The sequence below is a fragment of the Lissotriton helveticus genome, chromosome 2_1 (genome assembly GCF_964261635.1).
Source record: "Lissotriton helveticus chromosome 2_1, aLisHel1.1, whole genome shotgun sequence".
Lineage (NCBI taxonomy): Eukaryota > Metazoa > Chordata > Amphibia > Caudata > Salamandridae > Lissotriton > Lissotriton helveticus.
In genome coordinates, this window is record NC_136059.1 from 1,990,952,498 (window position 1) to 1,990,970,136 (window position 17,639).

Consider the following 17,639-nt stretch of genomic DNA (forward strand, 5'->3'; position numbering starts at 1 on the left):
GCACCACCATAGTCTTTAAAAGGGGGCAGATTTGCTAACCAAAGTTACTAAGATATGGTGCTGTTTTCTTCTCTCCATACACGGGTACATTTTAGGCTGTCATGCACCAACGAACATACCCTCGCACCGTACTGCAAAGGTGTATGTGCTCCGTCAACCATAGGTTTTGTACTGGAAGGCGAATCTTCTAGTACAACCACTATTTTAATACTTTCCACAGTTTGTATGTGCACTGTGCAGTGCAAAACACAAGCCAAAGTTGGAAAAATATCGAGAGTTTTAAAACTTGGGGGCATATTATAAAGGACAGGCGATACATTATCGCCGCTTTTATCGGCAGGAAACTGCCGATAAAGCGGCGATAATGGCCTTGATAATATGCTCTATAAATTCCAATTGAAGCCCGTGTTAGATGTGTTCACATCTAACATGGGCTTCGATTGGAATTCATAGAGCATATTATCAAGGCCATTATCGCCGCTTTATCAGCAGTTTCCTGCCGATAAAAGCGGCGATAATGTATCGCCTGTCCTTGATAATATGCCCCTTGGTTCGCTGTTATGCCTCCTTCAAGGAGGAGTACGTTTTTGGTGGAGATCTCTGCCTGAAAATGTTGGTAGGTATGGATCTCCGTCAAAACCCACGAGTGATGGCATGGGAATGCTCATTACCACCCATGGTACGTCCTCCTTATGCAAAGTAGCGCAAAAAGTGCAGAGCAATCCATATCCTGATTTGCGTTGGAAAGCAAATCGCACCACAACCCTTTGCACTGGGTTTGAATTGCAAAAGTAACACAACCCAAATGTATACATGAATTTCATTTTGGACAATGTACACACACGTATACATTGCTTCTCGTTTTGTGAATCATATGTGATGTGCACATGGGTACAGTCAAAATTACACCGTTAAGAAACCACAAAAAAGCCCCTGTGAGTATATAGCTACGATTTTTTTTTAAATCAAAAGGTCTTGGCTAACTAAAGACTTAAAAAGCAACTACAAAATAAATGAAATTTCAGAGAGACCTGTTATGTATAGTTTATATACAAGAATATAATGTTTATCTGCGATATTTACAATATTGGTTAAAGCAATATTTTACAACTCCTTCAGTTAAACCACTGGATGGGCATATAGCTGCAAATTAAAGCAAATGGCAAAAAGCAAAGTAATGTATTCAGATCTGATAAAAGTGTGCTTTTTCTGTGTAAATTACACAGTGCATGGTTATTGTAGTCTGTCTATAAAAGCGTTCTCGATAGTCTGGAAAGCATATAAGCATGTGTAAATGTTGCAGTCTCTCGTCTCGCACGCCAGGACGCACAAACAAAGGTTATTCACAGCAGTGTACAACAGTTGGACATCACTCACAAGTCCAGACAGACATAACAAAAAAGGAAAAAAAAGGAGGGGGAGGGTGAGATAACAGCCAGCTATATCCCATCAGTGCTTGGAAGACTTACCAATGCACCCGGCGAGGGACATATTGAAACAATTACCACAGTTTACTGCAGTAGTGTAAAAACAGCTGTGCCCCAAATGAGAACAATACCAACAAAACCCAAGGTCACATCTGCAGCTATTGCGTGGCATGCTAGCATGAAGCATGATGTCATGCTGTTCTCCCATGAAAGGATTCAGATTGCATCGCCGTGTATTTACAAGATTGCCTCCACCCGCAAAGCCACTACAAAAAAGACTACAAAGGAATTGTGCCTTTCATTCCTCTGCTTGTGCTGCTGAGGAGGGTTGGCTGCTCTGAAGGTGCAAAAAGGATGCTGCTGTTGGGTGTGGCCAGTTGACTAGCACTGGAGCTTTCGGATACTGCGGGAAATCCTCTTGAATTCCCTCTGGCCCTTCTGCCAGCGCTTGACCGAGGTGATGACCAGCTCCCCACCCATCTTTTGTCCCATCACCAGGTAGGGCGCGTTGATGTCGTTCATCTCGTCGCAGGTGCACTGCAGTCCATCTTTGAGCCAGAGAACGGTCTTCTTTAGGTCCCTCTCTGTCACCCCATTCAGCTTGTAGATGGTCTTGCTCTTTGTTTCAGGGATGATCTTGGTGTCCCCATTGATGTAGGCAATCTCCTTCACTTTGATCTTCAGAGCTAATTGGGGAGAAGGAAGCGTGGAGAGAAAGCAAGAGGTTAATAGACATTCCTTGAGGTACACACACAGAGGAACTGCTTGAGTTCTACATGGGCACTGCCCCTGTAGAGCTTCTGAGGCGACTAATGGATAGTTACGTTCATTCTACAGTCATGATGGAGGGATGCTTTTAAAGGGGCAGGCACATCCCTTTTGCTGCATAGTCTAGAAAGATATTGTGAGTGGAACACCGTTTATCACTGAGCAATTACTGGTGTGTCATAACCAATGAAATGAGAGAGCCAAGCAGATCTAATTGCCTGTGTCACCCACTGTCAAAAATGAGGAAATTGCCTAGATGTGCACAGATACTAATGATTTCGCTGTTTTTAAGCACTCACCCTCCTTCAATACAATACAATGCAATAGCATTTGCAAAGCGCACAGATACCTCCGAATAGCATTAAAGATCACCCAAGGAAAGGAGCAGAAAGGGGACAGCTGTCTTAACTTGTTCAAAAAGAAAAGGTTTAACTACTTTCTAAAAGCAACTTCAGACGTGATATTTCTAGGTTTAAGAGGTGGGGGGCACTCCTCAACCATCATTATAAACTGCCCCCTCCAAGTAATCTCTATTACTGCAGTATAGATAGTTGCAGTGGATAAAGAGACACGGGCACACCACACAACATATAATGCAATCTCATTTCTCATCCCCCTTGTTTAGTGGCTCCTACCTTGTCTGAGCAGGGGGAGCAGTCACTGTGATGTGTTTACCAATGGAAATCATGCCTGGATGCCACAGCACTTCCTGGTTTGAAGTCCCACCCACTCAGTGCTTTAATTTGTAACGACTCTGTATGCACCCATAGGAGCAGCAGAATGGGGTTGTCAATCTGCTCCAATAAACAAATGTTGGTGAGGTGAAGGAAGGAGGCAGAAACCACCTTTCCATTGATCCTGCTCATCCAACAGAATGGAGGGAGTTATGCACGAGCATCTGCAGGACCTGGACTATTGCCAACAGCTGTAACTAACAGCCCCATTAGAAGGAGTTGACAATCACTCCAGTAACCATACAGGACAGGATAAGTGCTATAAAGTTAGAAGCATCTATTGCTTGAGGACATCTCCCACAGACGAGTTAGGAGAGGATAGCAACCCCGTAGCTTAATATTCAGCCACTTGACAGAGTGGGCTAGAATAGCCACCTCCAAGGTCTACTTAGTTTAAGTCCACAGGGAGATGGTCACAACACAAGATTTAGTCTTGCTCACTAGACATGCAACATACAACCTTTATGGCTACAGACATAAATAGCACCTACGCATTCCATTGCCATCTATAGAATACAGATCACTTCCCTAGAAAAATTTGCGCTGCCCATCCGGAGGTAAGGTTAATTGCTGAAGTACGGTAAAAACGAAAACACAGGATCAATATTAATTTCCTCTACTACCCTCAATGCTTCTGAAATAAGTGCCTTTACCAGCTGTGCTTTTACTCAAGTTCCCCTTTGTTTTATTATTGCTTTCAAAACTAGAAAACAGCCTTTCAGTGCAGATAAGGAAACTTCTGTTGGCTACATACATTCATTAATATCATATTGTGAGATGTAAGGAAGGAGCCAGGAGTACTCTTCTGCTAAACATGTGAACGCTTTCCTCATATACTGGGAGGCTTATTTACAAGCCCTGTGCGACACTGGAACGTCCCTTTTTGTGATATTCCGGTGGCGCACATGGTTTAGTCCTATCTACAAGGCCTCATAAAGCTACCCTGTGTGGCTTTTCCTGGCCTTGTAGAAATGGAGTGATATTCCGGTGGCGCACAGGGCTTAGTCCTCATAAAGCTACCCTGCGTGGCTTTTCCTGGCCTTGTAGAAATGGAGTGATGCAATGCAGTCCAAGCCGATGCGTTGCCTCATGCTATGATGGGGAGGTGTGCTGTGGGTGTTCTCAAGCAACACCCATCGCATTTGATACATTCCCAGATTTACAACAAGCTGTAAACTTGGGAATGCTCTAAAAGCCCATGCTTCCCCAGGGGAGTTCTAGGGGAGGCTCAACATGGACAAATCATACTATTTCTCTTCGTTTTTTCCTCTTTCTCTGTGTGCTGCATTCAGCAGCACACATAGAAAGAGGACATCGTCCCTATGTGCTCTAATTTTAGAAATGTCCTTGTAAATCTCCTCTGTAGTGTGTATATGTAAGCCGTCTCGTCGTTAACATTTTGTCACCCAATCTTTGGATTTTCTCCCATAGGTAGTTATACTTTTGAAGAGGCAGCCACAAAACTGAACCAAATATTCAAAAATAGGGCCGTACTCGCAATTAATGCAAAGCAAGCACATCCTCACCTTTTCTGCTGCTATACCTACTCATGTGCACCCCAGCAGTCCCTTGCACTCCTTTGAGACACGGCCAACTATAGATGCCTTTTGAAGACATGTTATGCTATGTTTATTTGTAAAGCTCTCTACCACCTCGTGGCTATTCTGGCACTGAAGTAGGAGCCATTCTAGCCTAACCTAGGGCTGGTGAGTGTGTCCATTCAAGAGACAGAAGTTCAGCGGAACTCAAGAATGGAGGAAGTGGTTTTGATGTGTAGCGGAAGATTGTTCCAGGCTTTCGAAGCAAGGTAAGAGAAGGCCTGACCACCGATTCTGGTTGTGTATATGCCTGGGATATGAGCAAGTAGGAGTCCAGCCCATTGGAAATGTCTAGGTGGGCGTGAAGTGAGATCCGGCACGTGCAGTAGGCTGGGCCGTTGGGACTGTGCCATCAGATATGATAGTTTAAATTTTGTTGTCTGTATTTGTGCGGCTGGATCAAATAAGGCTCATTCTTATTACTTGACAGAGAATGATTTCGCTCCGCAGTTTTGGGTAATTCACTCAATAGGTAGGTCATCCTGAACCCCAGGGTGGGGCTCTTAGCCCTAAGCGAAAATATCTGCCCAATACTTTGTTTCAGGTATTCAAAACATTCATTTGCTTTTCCCTAAGTTATCTGCATCTGACTCACAGCTGTCAGGCTAGGACTGGAGATCCTGGGGCAGTTTTCAGCACAACAGGGTAGCAGAGCAGAATCACAGATTCCAAGTATTGTCAGAATTGGACACCCATACACATTGATCATCTCTGAGAACTTCCCTTGGACCCTCAAGGAAATACACAAGTTCTCAACTTTCTATTCGACCTGCAGTAAATCTCAGTTGGTGCTTCCAGGTCTGGCTCAACAGCGCATCTGATTGCATGAACTGTTGGTACTGAATATTTAAAATACACATAGAGTGGACTGGAGTTGTATTTCTCTTTCACCTTATGCTATTATCATTCCACCATATATGGTGTATTTGCATTGCAATGCATGAGGGACTATTTTCTCACATTAAATAATTTTTCTCAAATGTGGACTGCATCCAGAAAGCAATCAGTTTGTTTTGAATTTTCACTAAAGCAAGCTTTAATATTTAGTCAGGACTCAAAATGTAAACTAGACCAAAGGGAATGCCGCAGTGAGTTTCAAAATGCGGCTCTTGCTTGCATTTCCTCTAGGGTACCAGTGCTAATAGATAATAGTATTGTCCTACTTCCCTTAACTCTCAATTATGCAACTCCACTGGATGTGTCTGGTATTACAATCTCATTGTTAAATCTCGCTGAAGTGCTGGTAATTCATTTTTATTCTGAACTATTCTTGGTTTACTTCACTACAACTGATGTCAGGTCGATTGGCCATTCGACCTGACATCAGTTGTGGTGAAGTAAACAAAGAAAAGTCAAGAATAAAAATGGATTACCAGAACTTAAGCGAAAAGTATGTGTACCTTCTTCCTGCTCCTACATTGGTGGTGTGCAGGAGTGAACTGTGTCCATCCTCCAACAATCCTCTGGCGTGTGTGCAGGGCCTGGTAACTAAGTGAGCAGGATAGGTATTGCCCCGGTTATCTACCGGTAATCTTCATTACTCCGAGTATAGTCTTCCTCGCCACATGACTAACAAAGTGAGCTTCAGCTCCACACCAGAACCCTCCAAAGCAAAAAGTCAGCCTCCCATGCCTCCCATCCCTTCCCAATATGGCCGACCCATTACTCCCTGACCTCTATAAGAGGCGGGCCGGCCCAACCCAACAGCCTGTGTTTTTTAGTTCTGCGCTGCAGATTCTCCAGAGCGTATGTTCAGGTAAGTTGGGCTGAGGTCCTGCTCCAGCAGGTCCCGGTGCCCTAGGGGGGAGGCCCTGCTCTAGCAGGCTCACACTCTGGTTCCCCCGCCTTCTGGCCCTCGCACTGCCCATTTGGGTTCACAGGTCTGCTCTAGCAGGCTCTGGGTGGGCTCTTGGACTACCTGCGCCCCCTCCATTTTTTTGGCTTTATGCCCTGCTTTAGCGGGCTTTGTGATTTGGGCCCTGCTGTCACCGAGTGGGACGGCTGGCGGACTCTGGTGGGGTGTGCTTTCGTCTCCCGGGTGGCTGCTCTCGCTGCTTCTCCGTGTGGGCGTTTGTGGAATTCAGGTATTACTTCCAATCAAACAGATGCTGTGTCCTTGTGTGAACGCCAGTATTGAGTCTCTTGCTGAAGTGTTCAACAATACACGTCAGGACACTACTGATCTTGCCACTGCTTTTACACTATCTGAGGCCCCATGGGTTTCACTCCCCGGCATCTATGGATTCGGCCTGTGGCAGCTTTTTGCCGCCTCCTGTGGCGAGACACTCACTTCTGCGTCTCATTCCCTGTGGCTCCTGTAGTCTTCGGGCTGCTGTGGGGAATTCCCGATCCCTCATTGCTGTGGGGTGGGAGTTTTCCTCGCTTACGGGGCATCTCCTGGGGAGTTTATATGCCGCCAGTTTCTGGCAGCATATAAACTCGTTAGGAAGACTAACGAGGAGGTAATGATTCTGAAACCAGCTCTCTGTATATAATACACCCTCGAAATACAGTGAAAAGACAAAAACACTGAGATGGCTGAAGCGTGCTTCTTTTACTTGAGGTTGTGTGGCCTACTCAAGTGGTCTGTGGGGCTAACAAGACAGCTCTCTTGCACCAGAGCTCCACTGACGCACAGACCTGATAGTCACTCTCAGCGGCAACACTTGATCAGAGACTCTGGCAGCATCAGTCTATTACAGATGGATGAAAAACTGCTTGTTTAGAAGGGTTCAGTGGTCATGAGAGTAAAGAAAGAAGCACGCTACTGCCGTACATTTGCATTAGGAAACGCACTAATGGGGTCCTGAGACTCCAAACAACTCATAGGCAAACCAATGCCTAAAGGGTGGCATGCCCTAGTGTGTGCGTGAGGTGATGGGGGTCTGGGATGGGCGCACAGATCCCATGCTACATCCTTGAGTGTGTTGTTGCATCCTTGAGTGTGTTTTACATTACTAAAGGCGACGTGTTCTGATAGATCTAAATTTCGGTTGGGATGAGTAAAGAAAGGCTTCGACTTGGGAGACATCTTACAATCCAAAATGTTAACTATCAGAGATGCATCTTTTAACTATGTGTATGATAACACAGCATCGGAGATGGTGTCATATCCTGCTGTGCCAAGTCCTCTGAAGCCTTGTTTTTCATAAGGCCAATTCGACTGTAGAAAGAGGCCTCGTGCCCCTTGGTGGAGCAAAGGATGACGTTCATATTTTCTTGGTCCAAACCAAAGCATGTATGAAAAACACACAAAATAAAGAAAGACTGGACCCAGCGACATAAATAATGTTGTCAGGATATATAAGCACCCAAAAAAGGTATTTGAATGTTCCACGGGTCTAGAATTCAGCGTTGCCGAACAGGTAATATTAATGATAAAAAAAACAGCGCCGCGGTATAGACGATGCATTTTTATGAATTAAAACAAAAGAGAGGAAGTTTAGCTTTTTGTGTCTTTTAATGTTATAGTTAAACTCTCCACCCTCTCGCCAAGAGTAGCGTGCTTGTTTATTTATGTTTGCCCTCTTCACGAGTACGCAAATGTGATACAGTGTTTATCGTATTGTCGTATGGCCAACCTTTCCAAGTTTCCTAAAAGCCCTCTAAATCCACTAGCCGTCTTAAAAACGGACGAGCTGTTCTTGGCACTCGGTACCAGCCGCTGCGGTCGAGGGCAGAGCTTTAAAGACCTGGCACTAGACACGGGCCGGAGAAAGACTATCCAGGCGTTTGCACCCACCCAAAGAAGGCACTTGTCGACAGCTGCAAAAGATTTACCCCCTGCCGAGGTGACTTTAGCATGTTCTCCTGAGCACCGCACTATGCTAATACCGCACTCATTATCTCCTAATTCCTGGCAGGCCTCTTGTCTTCGCCTCCTCTACACACTAGAAAGCTACAGTTCCAGCCAATCGGATCTCCCCGCGTAGTGTGTGCGCACTTCAGTGCATCCTTGCTTTCAGGCGTAGAGGGTGGCTGGTGGAGGCATTCTACAACCATCTCAAATACTTACTACTGGGAGTATACATCGCCAAATGTGCAACATAATTAAAACGCAAATCACTCATATGTGCACGTTAAGAAGAGCTATTTAAGACTTAATATTATTTGAAACTTTGCCTCCCAAATTGTTCCTTCCTAAATTCCACGCCTCAGGCCATGAACAACCCGCTGGTTATGCTAGCTTTTTTTCTCTTTTTAAACCCTTTGCTAAGATTGCTGCTTGCCAGAGAAACAAGTCCCAGGCAGATTTACAAGCCCCATGCGCCACTTTTGCGTCACTTTTCCCATGTTAAAAATGTCTCAAAAGTGGCACAAGGGCCTTGTAAATCTAGCCCCATGTCTATTAGTGAGTGCAATAAATGCCCACCGAACAGCAGCTGTATATTGAGAGAGAGGCGGTATCAGCTGGGCCCCCACTGTGTCTCCCCGTCCCGGGGCCCGCACCACACTGCTCTCCTTACCTGGTTGGGTACACGTCAATACCCGATTAGTCTGACTTCTAGCCCCTTCTGATGCCACTCTTCCTCTGTTGCTGACCCTACTGTTTTAGAACCACACTGCCCCCAACCTGTTGTTGCAACCACAACACTCTCTCCCTTAGGATGAGCCCCCTCTCTGTTGGTGGGCCAACACTGCCCCCTTCACCTGCTGCCCTGGGACCACTGTGGTCTCCTCCAGAGCTGGACACATAACATGGTTGATGTTTATGAACGAGAAACATCCGCGATCCATGTTTGGTTTGAACGTTCAGAGGGAATATTCCAGAAGGGGTGTCGTGTCATTGCTGCCAGAAGGGTGACTCACCAAAGTCGTTCTTGCACAGATTCTCCACGATGTCATTGTCGTCCTCGTTCTTGTTTTTGCAGGCCTCGCACACCTTCAGAGCTGGGGGTAAAGAAAATGGCTCGTTATGGACAGGCAACAGCTTTATTCGAAGATCTCTATTATTGCATAACATTGCATTTTCCATCCACCCCCCTCCACTCATTTGTAGCACAAACGGACAAATACGAGGGTCGCCAATCACTTGCCCTGGTGTGAAGTGTGTTGTATGGGGCTACTGACGCATTCAATTGCCAGTTAAAACATTTTGACAACTTGACATTTGACAAGCATGAAAATTAGCTCTCACGCGACATTGCGATAGCGTCGAGTTAATGCAGCGTGCGGCCGCGTGATTCCCGGAAAAGGAAGCTATGTGTTTTTAAGTTTTTCGGACATTTGAGCCAATTAGAACAGCGCCTACCGTCACGTGACACCGTAGTAACGAGGAACCGCGCAGCTGTGGTTCTAGTTTGATTAAAAGTAGGAGGGACAAGCGCTGTGAGGGGGAGCCTAAAATGGTCCTCCGTGGGTGCCTTTAAATGTCTCGTCACTGGGGAGGGATGCAGGAATATTTCTGATGTATGACGACTTGTTTTCTTCTGGATTTATGTCTCGTCGGTGCATTGTAATAGAAAGGTATTTTGAGCGTTGAATTCTACAGGTATATAAAACTAGACGCGCTTGTTAAATTATTTCAAAGAGGTGTATGCAGGCCTTTCCCTCAAAGTGAAGACTTTCATCTCGGCTAAGCATTTACACTCCTCTCCCCCTTCCGCCATGTCTACAGCAGAGTCCGTAACACACAGCTGAATTCTAATTTGCATAACACTGTCACACGTTGATACAAAATGTGATCACATTTGCACTAGCCTCCCAGGTCAAGTGCCTTGCGTATATCACACCTTCCAAAGTTTTGCATTTAGAGGGGGGGGGGGAGTGTCAGAAACAGGATCCCTGGTTTGACACTTAATTGGTCCCATTGCCCCAAGGTAGCTAACAGTAGGTGGGAGTGACTGTAACCGTATGAAGGATATCGGGAATGGACAAATTGCTGAAAAGAAAGAAAAAACTATAGAAGGCAAAGCATCATTGAGGGAAACGTGCGTGAAAGAATGAGGGAGCATTGTATTATTGGGCAAATGACGTACAAAAGTAGGGGTTGTTGTTGGGGGAGGTGGAAACCTTCGTGCCAAAATAAGCAAAGCATGCTGTTCCCTCATAAAGTGTTTGGATTCTGCATTTCAACATCCACCGTTCTTGCATATAGCACCTGATTTCTGTGACCTCCTGTTTTCTATCTGGGTCATTAACTGCAGAAAAACCCAAGAAAAATCCAGACAGGCAAAGTCAGCCTGACCCTTCTTTTATGGGTGTGGGTTTTCGTGTACTTTTAACATTTCAAATGCAAGACATGATTTTCAGACAAATCAGTATGTTGTGACAACCCGTATATTCCCTGGCACCTGTAGGTATGCAGTAATTCAGAGAATGTTGCTTTTTATTGTGCTGCTAGCTTGCATGCAGTATTAAAGCGCATACATGTGAACATTTAGGAGCACCCGGGAGAGATGAACTACCCCGGTACTATGTGCACTTCTCGGGGGCGCATAAATTAAGAAATGCCTGTCCTCCCAAGCATATGGCAGTGCCCTGCACGCATGCCATTACGCCGCACAGCACACGCCGCGTCAGGGGCGCTTACCTTCCCGGGTGGGCGGCAGGTCCAGGTCGGTGGCAGCCGGCGGGATGCAGAGGTCGTTGTCCTCGGGAAAGCGGCCGCACTCCAGCATCTCGGGCCAGGGGAAGCCGAAGGCGGACATGACCGGCGCGCAGCTGTCCTTCACCTGCTCGCAGAGCGAGCGGCACGGCTGGATGGTCTCGTCCAGGTCGTCGATGCAGACGGGCGCGAAGAGCGAGCACAGGAACTTCTTGGTGTCCGGGTGGCACTGCTTCTGCACCAGCGGGATCCAGGAGGAGGCCTGCTGCAGCACCTCCTTCAGCGTCTCGTGCCCCAGCAGGTTGGGCAGGCGCATGTTGGGGTACTCGATGTCGTGGCACAGCAGCAGGCTGGCCGGGATGGGCTTGCAGTTGCTCCTCTTGTACGAGAACTCGGGCTGTCCGAAGGGGAAGAGCCCGGTGACCGGGTCCATGCAATGCGCTGCCGTGAAGAGCAGGCAGAGGGCGAGGTAACCCCGGGTCATGTTTCAGCAGTGGGACTGCAGGCTGCGGGGAGAAAGGCTGCTAGGGGTGTCTTGGGCTCGCCTGCGCGAGTGAGGTGCTGAACGAGTTCTTATGGTGAGGGTGGGAGAGCTCCGCCTCCCCCTGCCTTGCCTAGCTCAATTCACCTGGCTGTCCGCTCCCTCTGTTAGCCTCCCTCGGCTCCTGTAACGAGTGCCCTTTAATCGTTGTCTTAACTTCTCTGGCTCTTAACCCACCTCTCGGGTCGTACTAGCCTGTCCCTTCCTCTCCCAGGAGTTTCTCCTTGCCTACCCAAGCCCTTTGCTCATAAATCTTAGCTCCCCTGACCTCTGTCTCCTTCCTTCCGTAGCCTGTCTCTGCCCAAGCCTGTCTCACAGCCACTTTGTCTCCCCTAGCACCATATACCTCTGCTAGTCTCCACAATCTCTCTCTACCCCCTGCTGGTACCAGCTTAGTCGAATTTCTGGCAGCTTTCTCTGCGTCTCAGCAGTCACCGCGGGTGCAACCTCCGAGCGCCCAGCAAGAGGGACCGATCTGAGCGTGGTCTGGGCAAACAAGAGTTTTCGCCTGATTTTTTATGGAAATAGAGGCGCGTGGGAGGGGCCTCCAGACAATAACCTGAGAAGGATTGGCCGATGCTTTTTTGGCCAGGCTTCCCTCTGGGAATTCACTTTTTTGGCAGGAAAGCCACGAAAGAGATGTTACTGTGCATGTTGAAAAAGCCCTCTCTGAACAAAGAGCTGCCCGGCTCCTAGTCGCATTGTTGCCGGGCAAGGAAGGACTACATACAGACACCGTTTAATTTACATAAATTGTTTTTATTAAAGTTATATGCTTCTTTTTATTTTCAAAAATTACTTTTATTCTTAAAGAAAAGCTCTGCAATTTACTAGCGCAAATAAAACCCGTGGACACACGCATGCCAACGCCCCCTGTTTAGGAGAGAAAGTCCTATTTTAGTCAGTTTGATTGATCGCTCTCTTACCTTGGTGTTTTGTACTGTTTAACGTATTTGTCTTACTGGAACGCGAGTCAACGGGAATGTATCATCTTGGGTAGGTCACAAATATTGGCCAGATTTTAACTCGTTGCACTATTCCCACATTGGAAACGCCGTCCAGTGAAGTCTGACGTGTTTCAAGAAGTGACTGGCTGCAGCCCCACGCCTCACCCCAGCAGCTTGGCGCGCGATGGGGGTCTGCGTGCAGAGGTGCCTGCGCCCCTTGTTGCAGCCTGTTCATCTCCGAGCTGTCCCCGGGAAGTCTTAACTGCGATATCAGTCCATCCTAAACCTGGCTCCAGAGCAACACGTTATTTGTTTCCAGTCATGCACGTGTTGTTGTTCAGTCGTCTTTACCGCCCATGGGTTCACCCTCGATTTGAATAGCATTTTATTGCTTGTTGGTACAACATTTGCATGTTAAAATGGGCATTCTGGTATCTGCCTCATCTATCCTCTGGGTATTTTTGTCCTAGAGGTTGGCTTCGCATGCGCACCTTGTTTCTTTCTCTCTCGCTCGCTCCTAAATATGTGTAGCGCTAAGTATTTCCACAACACAACAATATAACTGCAAATTGGTATTTGCAGGGGTCAACACCAGTGAGTGAGTTCAGGGGAGCCATTAGAGGGGTGAAGAATGAGCCATGCAGGGGCTCCAGGGACGCTCCCACCCAGCTGGCAAATAGTGTGACCTAGGCATTGTGCTGGCAGAGAAGAAAGAGAAATTGTAATTGCATTTATATAGCGCTTGTTGGAACTTGAACTTTCTGGCTGTCTGAGGTGGTGCCCAAGCCAGGCAGTATCTACCTCTCCTGTCAGGGTTAGGGGATTACACTTGCTGTATAACCTGCACTCACCCTTTGGTAGTTTGGCACTGAGCAGTCAGGTTTATCACAGAGGCAACGTGTAAAGCATTGGCACAGCACTCTCACACAATAAATACACTGAGCGTCACAAAAGAGACTTCACACGAAGTGTATGTAAACAAAGATTGTATTCTACACACAGATTATTTAACACAACATGAACATCATTTATTTCCGGCCATTAATCACACCTGGAAATTGAAGAACCTCTACTATCGCAACCCTAATAGGCGCCCTGTTGGAAGAAAACGGCTTCGACAAGGCGGCGCACCTACGTTGAACCGGCAGCTCCAAGAGCAATTTTAATCCAGCAGCTTGTTAGGGAGAGCAACGGATATCGCAGACTGGCTATCCCCATTAAAAACAACCAGAACGGCAACGGCAACTGAGCAATGGGTGTCCTCTCTTCTTGTGGCTTGATCAGAACAGGAGAGCCTACCCCCTCTTCTGGAGCTGTAGGTTCTGGGCATGAGCTCGGTGAATGCCAGTGGCGGCTGGTGACATTTGAAAGTGGTAGGGCGTAAACTGATAATCATACTACACCGTAGCGAGCGAGCGTAGCGAGCGAGCCCAAACCCCCTAAGGAGGGTTCGGGGGGAATTCCCCCCGAGAAAATTTTGAAAAAATAGTGGAAAAATTGTGCATTTTCAAGCAAATTTGAGAAAGCAGGAAGGTTAATAAAGCAATTGTGAAAGTGCAGGTATTACATTATTAAAGAGCTGTCATATAACATAGGTAGCTGCTTATTCAGTATAACCACAGAGCTTCATAACAGGCTATGCCAATGAAAATACTGGCTGCTACCTGCTGTTATGGCTGACAAATTTGAATAGCGGCTGCCCAAATTTATTTACAAGCCACAGGTAATAGAGCTGGAAAATTCAAATGCTTTCGACGGTGGACCAAAACATGGTTTATAGGATGTGGCCTTGCCCTAACAATGGACCACATTATTACTACTGACATATAAAAATAACAATAACAGTTTGCACTGCAGGCGAATTTAAATATTGCAAATCCAAATGTGTTTACGCGATACAGTTGATGCGCTGATGCGCATTAAAATTCCACGGACCAAAAAGTAACTGTTTACTAGACCTTAAGAAGTCTTGGTCAGAACACATTTTATTAATCAGAATTTGTAGTGTAGAAAACAGTTCCTTTCTGTGCACCTTAAATTACACAGAAAGCATTGTAAATGATAAAAGCGGAAACATTTGCTGCTGCTGGCTAGTACTGTGTTTTTCTGATTCGAAAGTGCGTCATGGCTTGAAACACCCATCCCTGGGCAGTGCAGTGGGGCACCTCGAGGCGATTTCAGCCTGTTATCACTCCATATGAGATAGCCTCCCTACCTATCCTCCCCAATCCCCTCCACCGAGATAGAGGACAGATACGGCAAAGCCTTCTGAGACACCAACAGGCCACATAAATACTCTACGGTGAGCCTACCTCTCTGGAACACTCGTTGAATGTGGGAATGAAATTGGAAGCAACCCAGGAGAAGCAGTGGGAGCTTTTCACGGGCAAGGCCAGGGCAGATATTAAGCATGTATTGGTCCAGTTTCTCCCAGAGGGTGTGCACTGTGTTTTGTTTTAAAACAAGATTAAAATACATACTTTAAACGTGATCACCTCGACTTCTGCCCAGGCACACAGGCCTTTCTTAGGCCATGCTTTAGATCCCCACAGTTCGGTATTTCCCACATTTATGTTACTTGTTAGTCAACAAACGCAGTAAAATGGGATTTTGAGCCAGGAATTTGCTAACTTTCTAACCTCACATTCATTAACCCACAGAGCAACCCTCCATGCATTTTAATATGTCTTACCCAGTTATATTTATATTATAAACCTCACAAGGATGAAATGTGGAGCCAGGTCACATCTAACTATCCAACTCTGCCAAGGGCCCGCGCCACTTTCAGAATAAGAGTTACTCTTAGAGATGACACCACCCTTTGCTGGAGCAGCTGCGCGCACTATAAATGCCCATAGCATAGCATAGCATAGCACCCCATCCACAGGCTAGCCCACCCCTGTCTTATTTTGCTGAGTTGTGCACACTTTAAAACAATGACGGAGGCACATGTGGGTAGAAATGTGGTGTATAACCAAAAGAGCCTCCAAGAAGCTCCGATAGCTTGGAGTTCAAATTGCTTATTCTTGCTGATGCTGTTCTTAAGGCACGCAACCCCACAACTTAAAAAAAAAAAATGTTAAACAGTATTCAGGACATTTGCTCCCACCTAGATGTGCCCAAAAGCTAATTCAAAAGCATCCTACTGGGAAATTACATGTGTTTTTATAACAATATATCCTTAAAAAGAAGCGAAAATGCAGCAATAATAATAATTTTTAAAAACGCTTTGAAATCCTAATGGTGTTTTCTAGTGTTAGACGTGTCAGAACTTGTGCAAGTAGATGCCGCCTAAAAGTGATTATGGTGTATTAACAAATTACCAGAGGACTGGTGCTTCCCGCATTGCAGGAATTATCCCTTTCCCAGCGTTTCACATCAAAAGCCTGGCGGATTCACCAGCCCTAATCCCTGCTGGGCTCTCTCCGGTAAATATATATAGAGGCACATCGGTCGAAAGAAGCAATACGGGCCACACCTCCTCATTTAAATCTCATCATACTCTGATATGCATCTGCTCTTCTATGAGCCTGTACGTAAGGTATTCTGGGACGTGTAGTCAATTAAATCCAAAGAAGGATGCTTCTTATGGTAAATGCCCAATGTAAGCTCACCTTGAGCCCCAAGGAAAGGTGCGCTTCTAATTTCGGAAAGCGCGCTCCACATTTAAGTCCATGTTGAGACTCCATGGCCCCCTGCAATCCCGGGGTGGTGTGACTTTTATTAGTTGGAATCATCACTGGTGTTTATTCTCTGAAGGTTCCACATAGGCAACAGTTAAAAAAGATGCCACATAATGCGCTAAGCTATTTGTCCAGGATGTGCCTACAATCTTTCTCTTGGGCATTACTGTAATGTTAGCCCCTCCAACAAAAAGCCTGGTCATTGCTATTAAGTGCAGCTCGTAGAAGACGCATCTAGTACAGAGGGCAGTTCTCTACATGTGGACAAAATTAAATACATACATGAATACACACATAGACGTCACTTTTCGGATCCCACTATTGATCCTACTATTGAGGTTTACCTGTTGGGGTTAGTGCAGTGGCCCAGATGTCGTGGGTTTATTGCACCAGCTCCTTTAGAGCTGCATGTGAATGTATGAGGGCGATGATAATGATGTAGCAAGAGTATCAGGAGCTGTGAGATTTAAAATTGTTCCCTTATAAGCTATATGTATCATGTGATTGATTGGGGTAAGCAAGGTTCAGAGCTAACAGAGCACTATTTGTAACCTGATTAGCGTAAAGAGCCTGGGATGTCCCAGCACGTTATTGCAGTCCTTGGAGAAGGCTGGAAAGAGATCTGTCCCATGGGGGCAGGAAGAGCACTGTGCAGGACTGAACCGAGCAACCACTGCAATACATTATCAAAACAGCGAGCAGACACAGCGTTACAAGCATCATGAAAAAAACACACAGCTCTGTCTGGCAAATTTCTCTCTATAAAATCTGCTTTGCACAAGTCATTTAAAAAAAAGGGGGAAAACCAATTTTCTTTTAAAGGAACAGAAAAACATTTGCAATTAATTTTTTTCAGAGCCCAGACTGAACAGTTATGTCCAGTTATGTCCAAGGTGGGGTGATGAGACCAACTTAATCGTAATTGATCCGTGAAGGTGTGCGTGGCCCGTGCTGGGTTTGGTAAAATTACCTCACCCTGAGGGTTGTAGACTAAATGTACAGGAATTTATATAGCGCAAATCACCAAGCGGTTTCTTTCTTAGGGAACCCGTCCTGGTATTCCCCTGTGGGATAACCCCGGCAGGGTATCCGCAAGGTGAAAGCCAGGCATCCCGCCGCGAGGGGCCGTTGTGGAGATTAAGCAAGCTATTGCCCAGAGTCGCAGAGTGTGAACCCATGAATCGAGTAGGCACCGGAGCGAGAATTGTCGAGTCCATGGACATTTTAGGACTCAAGACCCCGCCCATTTTAGGACTCAAGACCCCGCCGAGCCGGGAATTGAACCCTGGTCCCGGGCTGACCTCTGCTTCCAGGTCTGCCTCCTCTAACCAGTGAGCCACACTTCTCCACTCTACACTACAGACAGCAGACACATACTTGTGCTGAGATTTGCC

At 46.3% G+C, this 17,639-nt stretch overlaps 1 protein-coding gene across 1 annotated transcript; it reads right to left on the bottom strand.

Moving 5' to 3' along the window:
* Nucleotides 1–1,030: 1,030 nt before the first annotated feature.
* SFRP2 (secreted frizzled related protein 2) lies at nt 1,031–12,098 on the bottom strand. Its single transcript, XM_078676957.1, has 3 exons — nt 11,060–12,098; nt 9,337–9,417; nt 1,031–2,113 (listed from the first exon to the last, which is right to left on the bottom strand). Exons 1-3 carry the CDS (start codon nt 11,556–11,558, stop codon nt 1,809–1,811), a joined length of 885 nt encoding a protein of 294 aa, XP_078533083.1. The 5' UTR covers nt 11,559–12,098; the 3' UTR covers nt 1,031–1,808.
* Between the last annotated feature and the right edge of the window lie 5,541 nt (nt 12,099–17,639).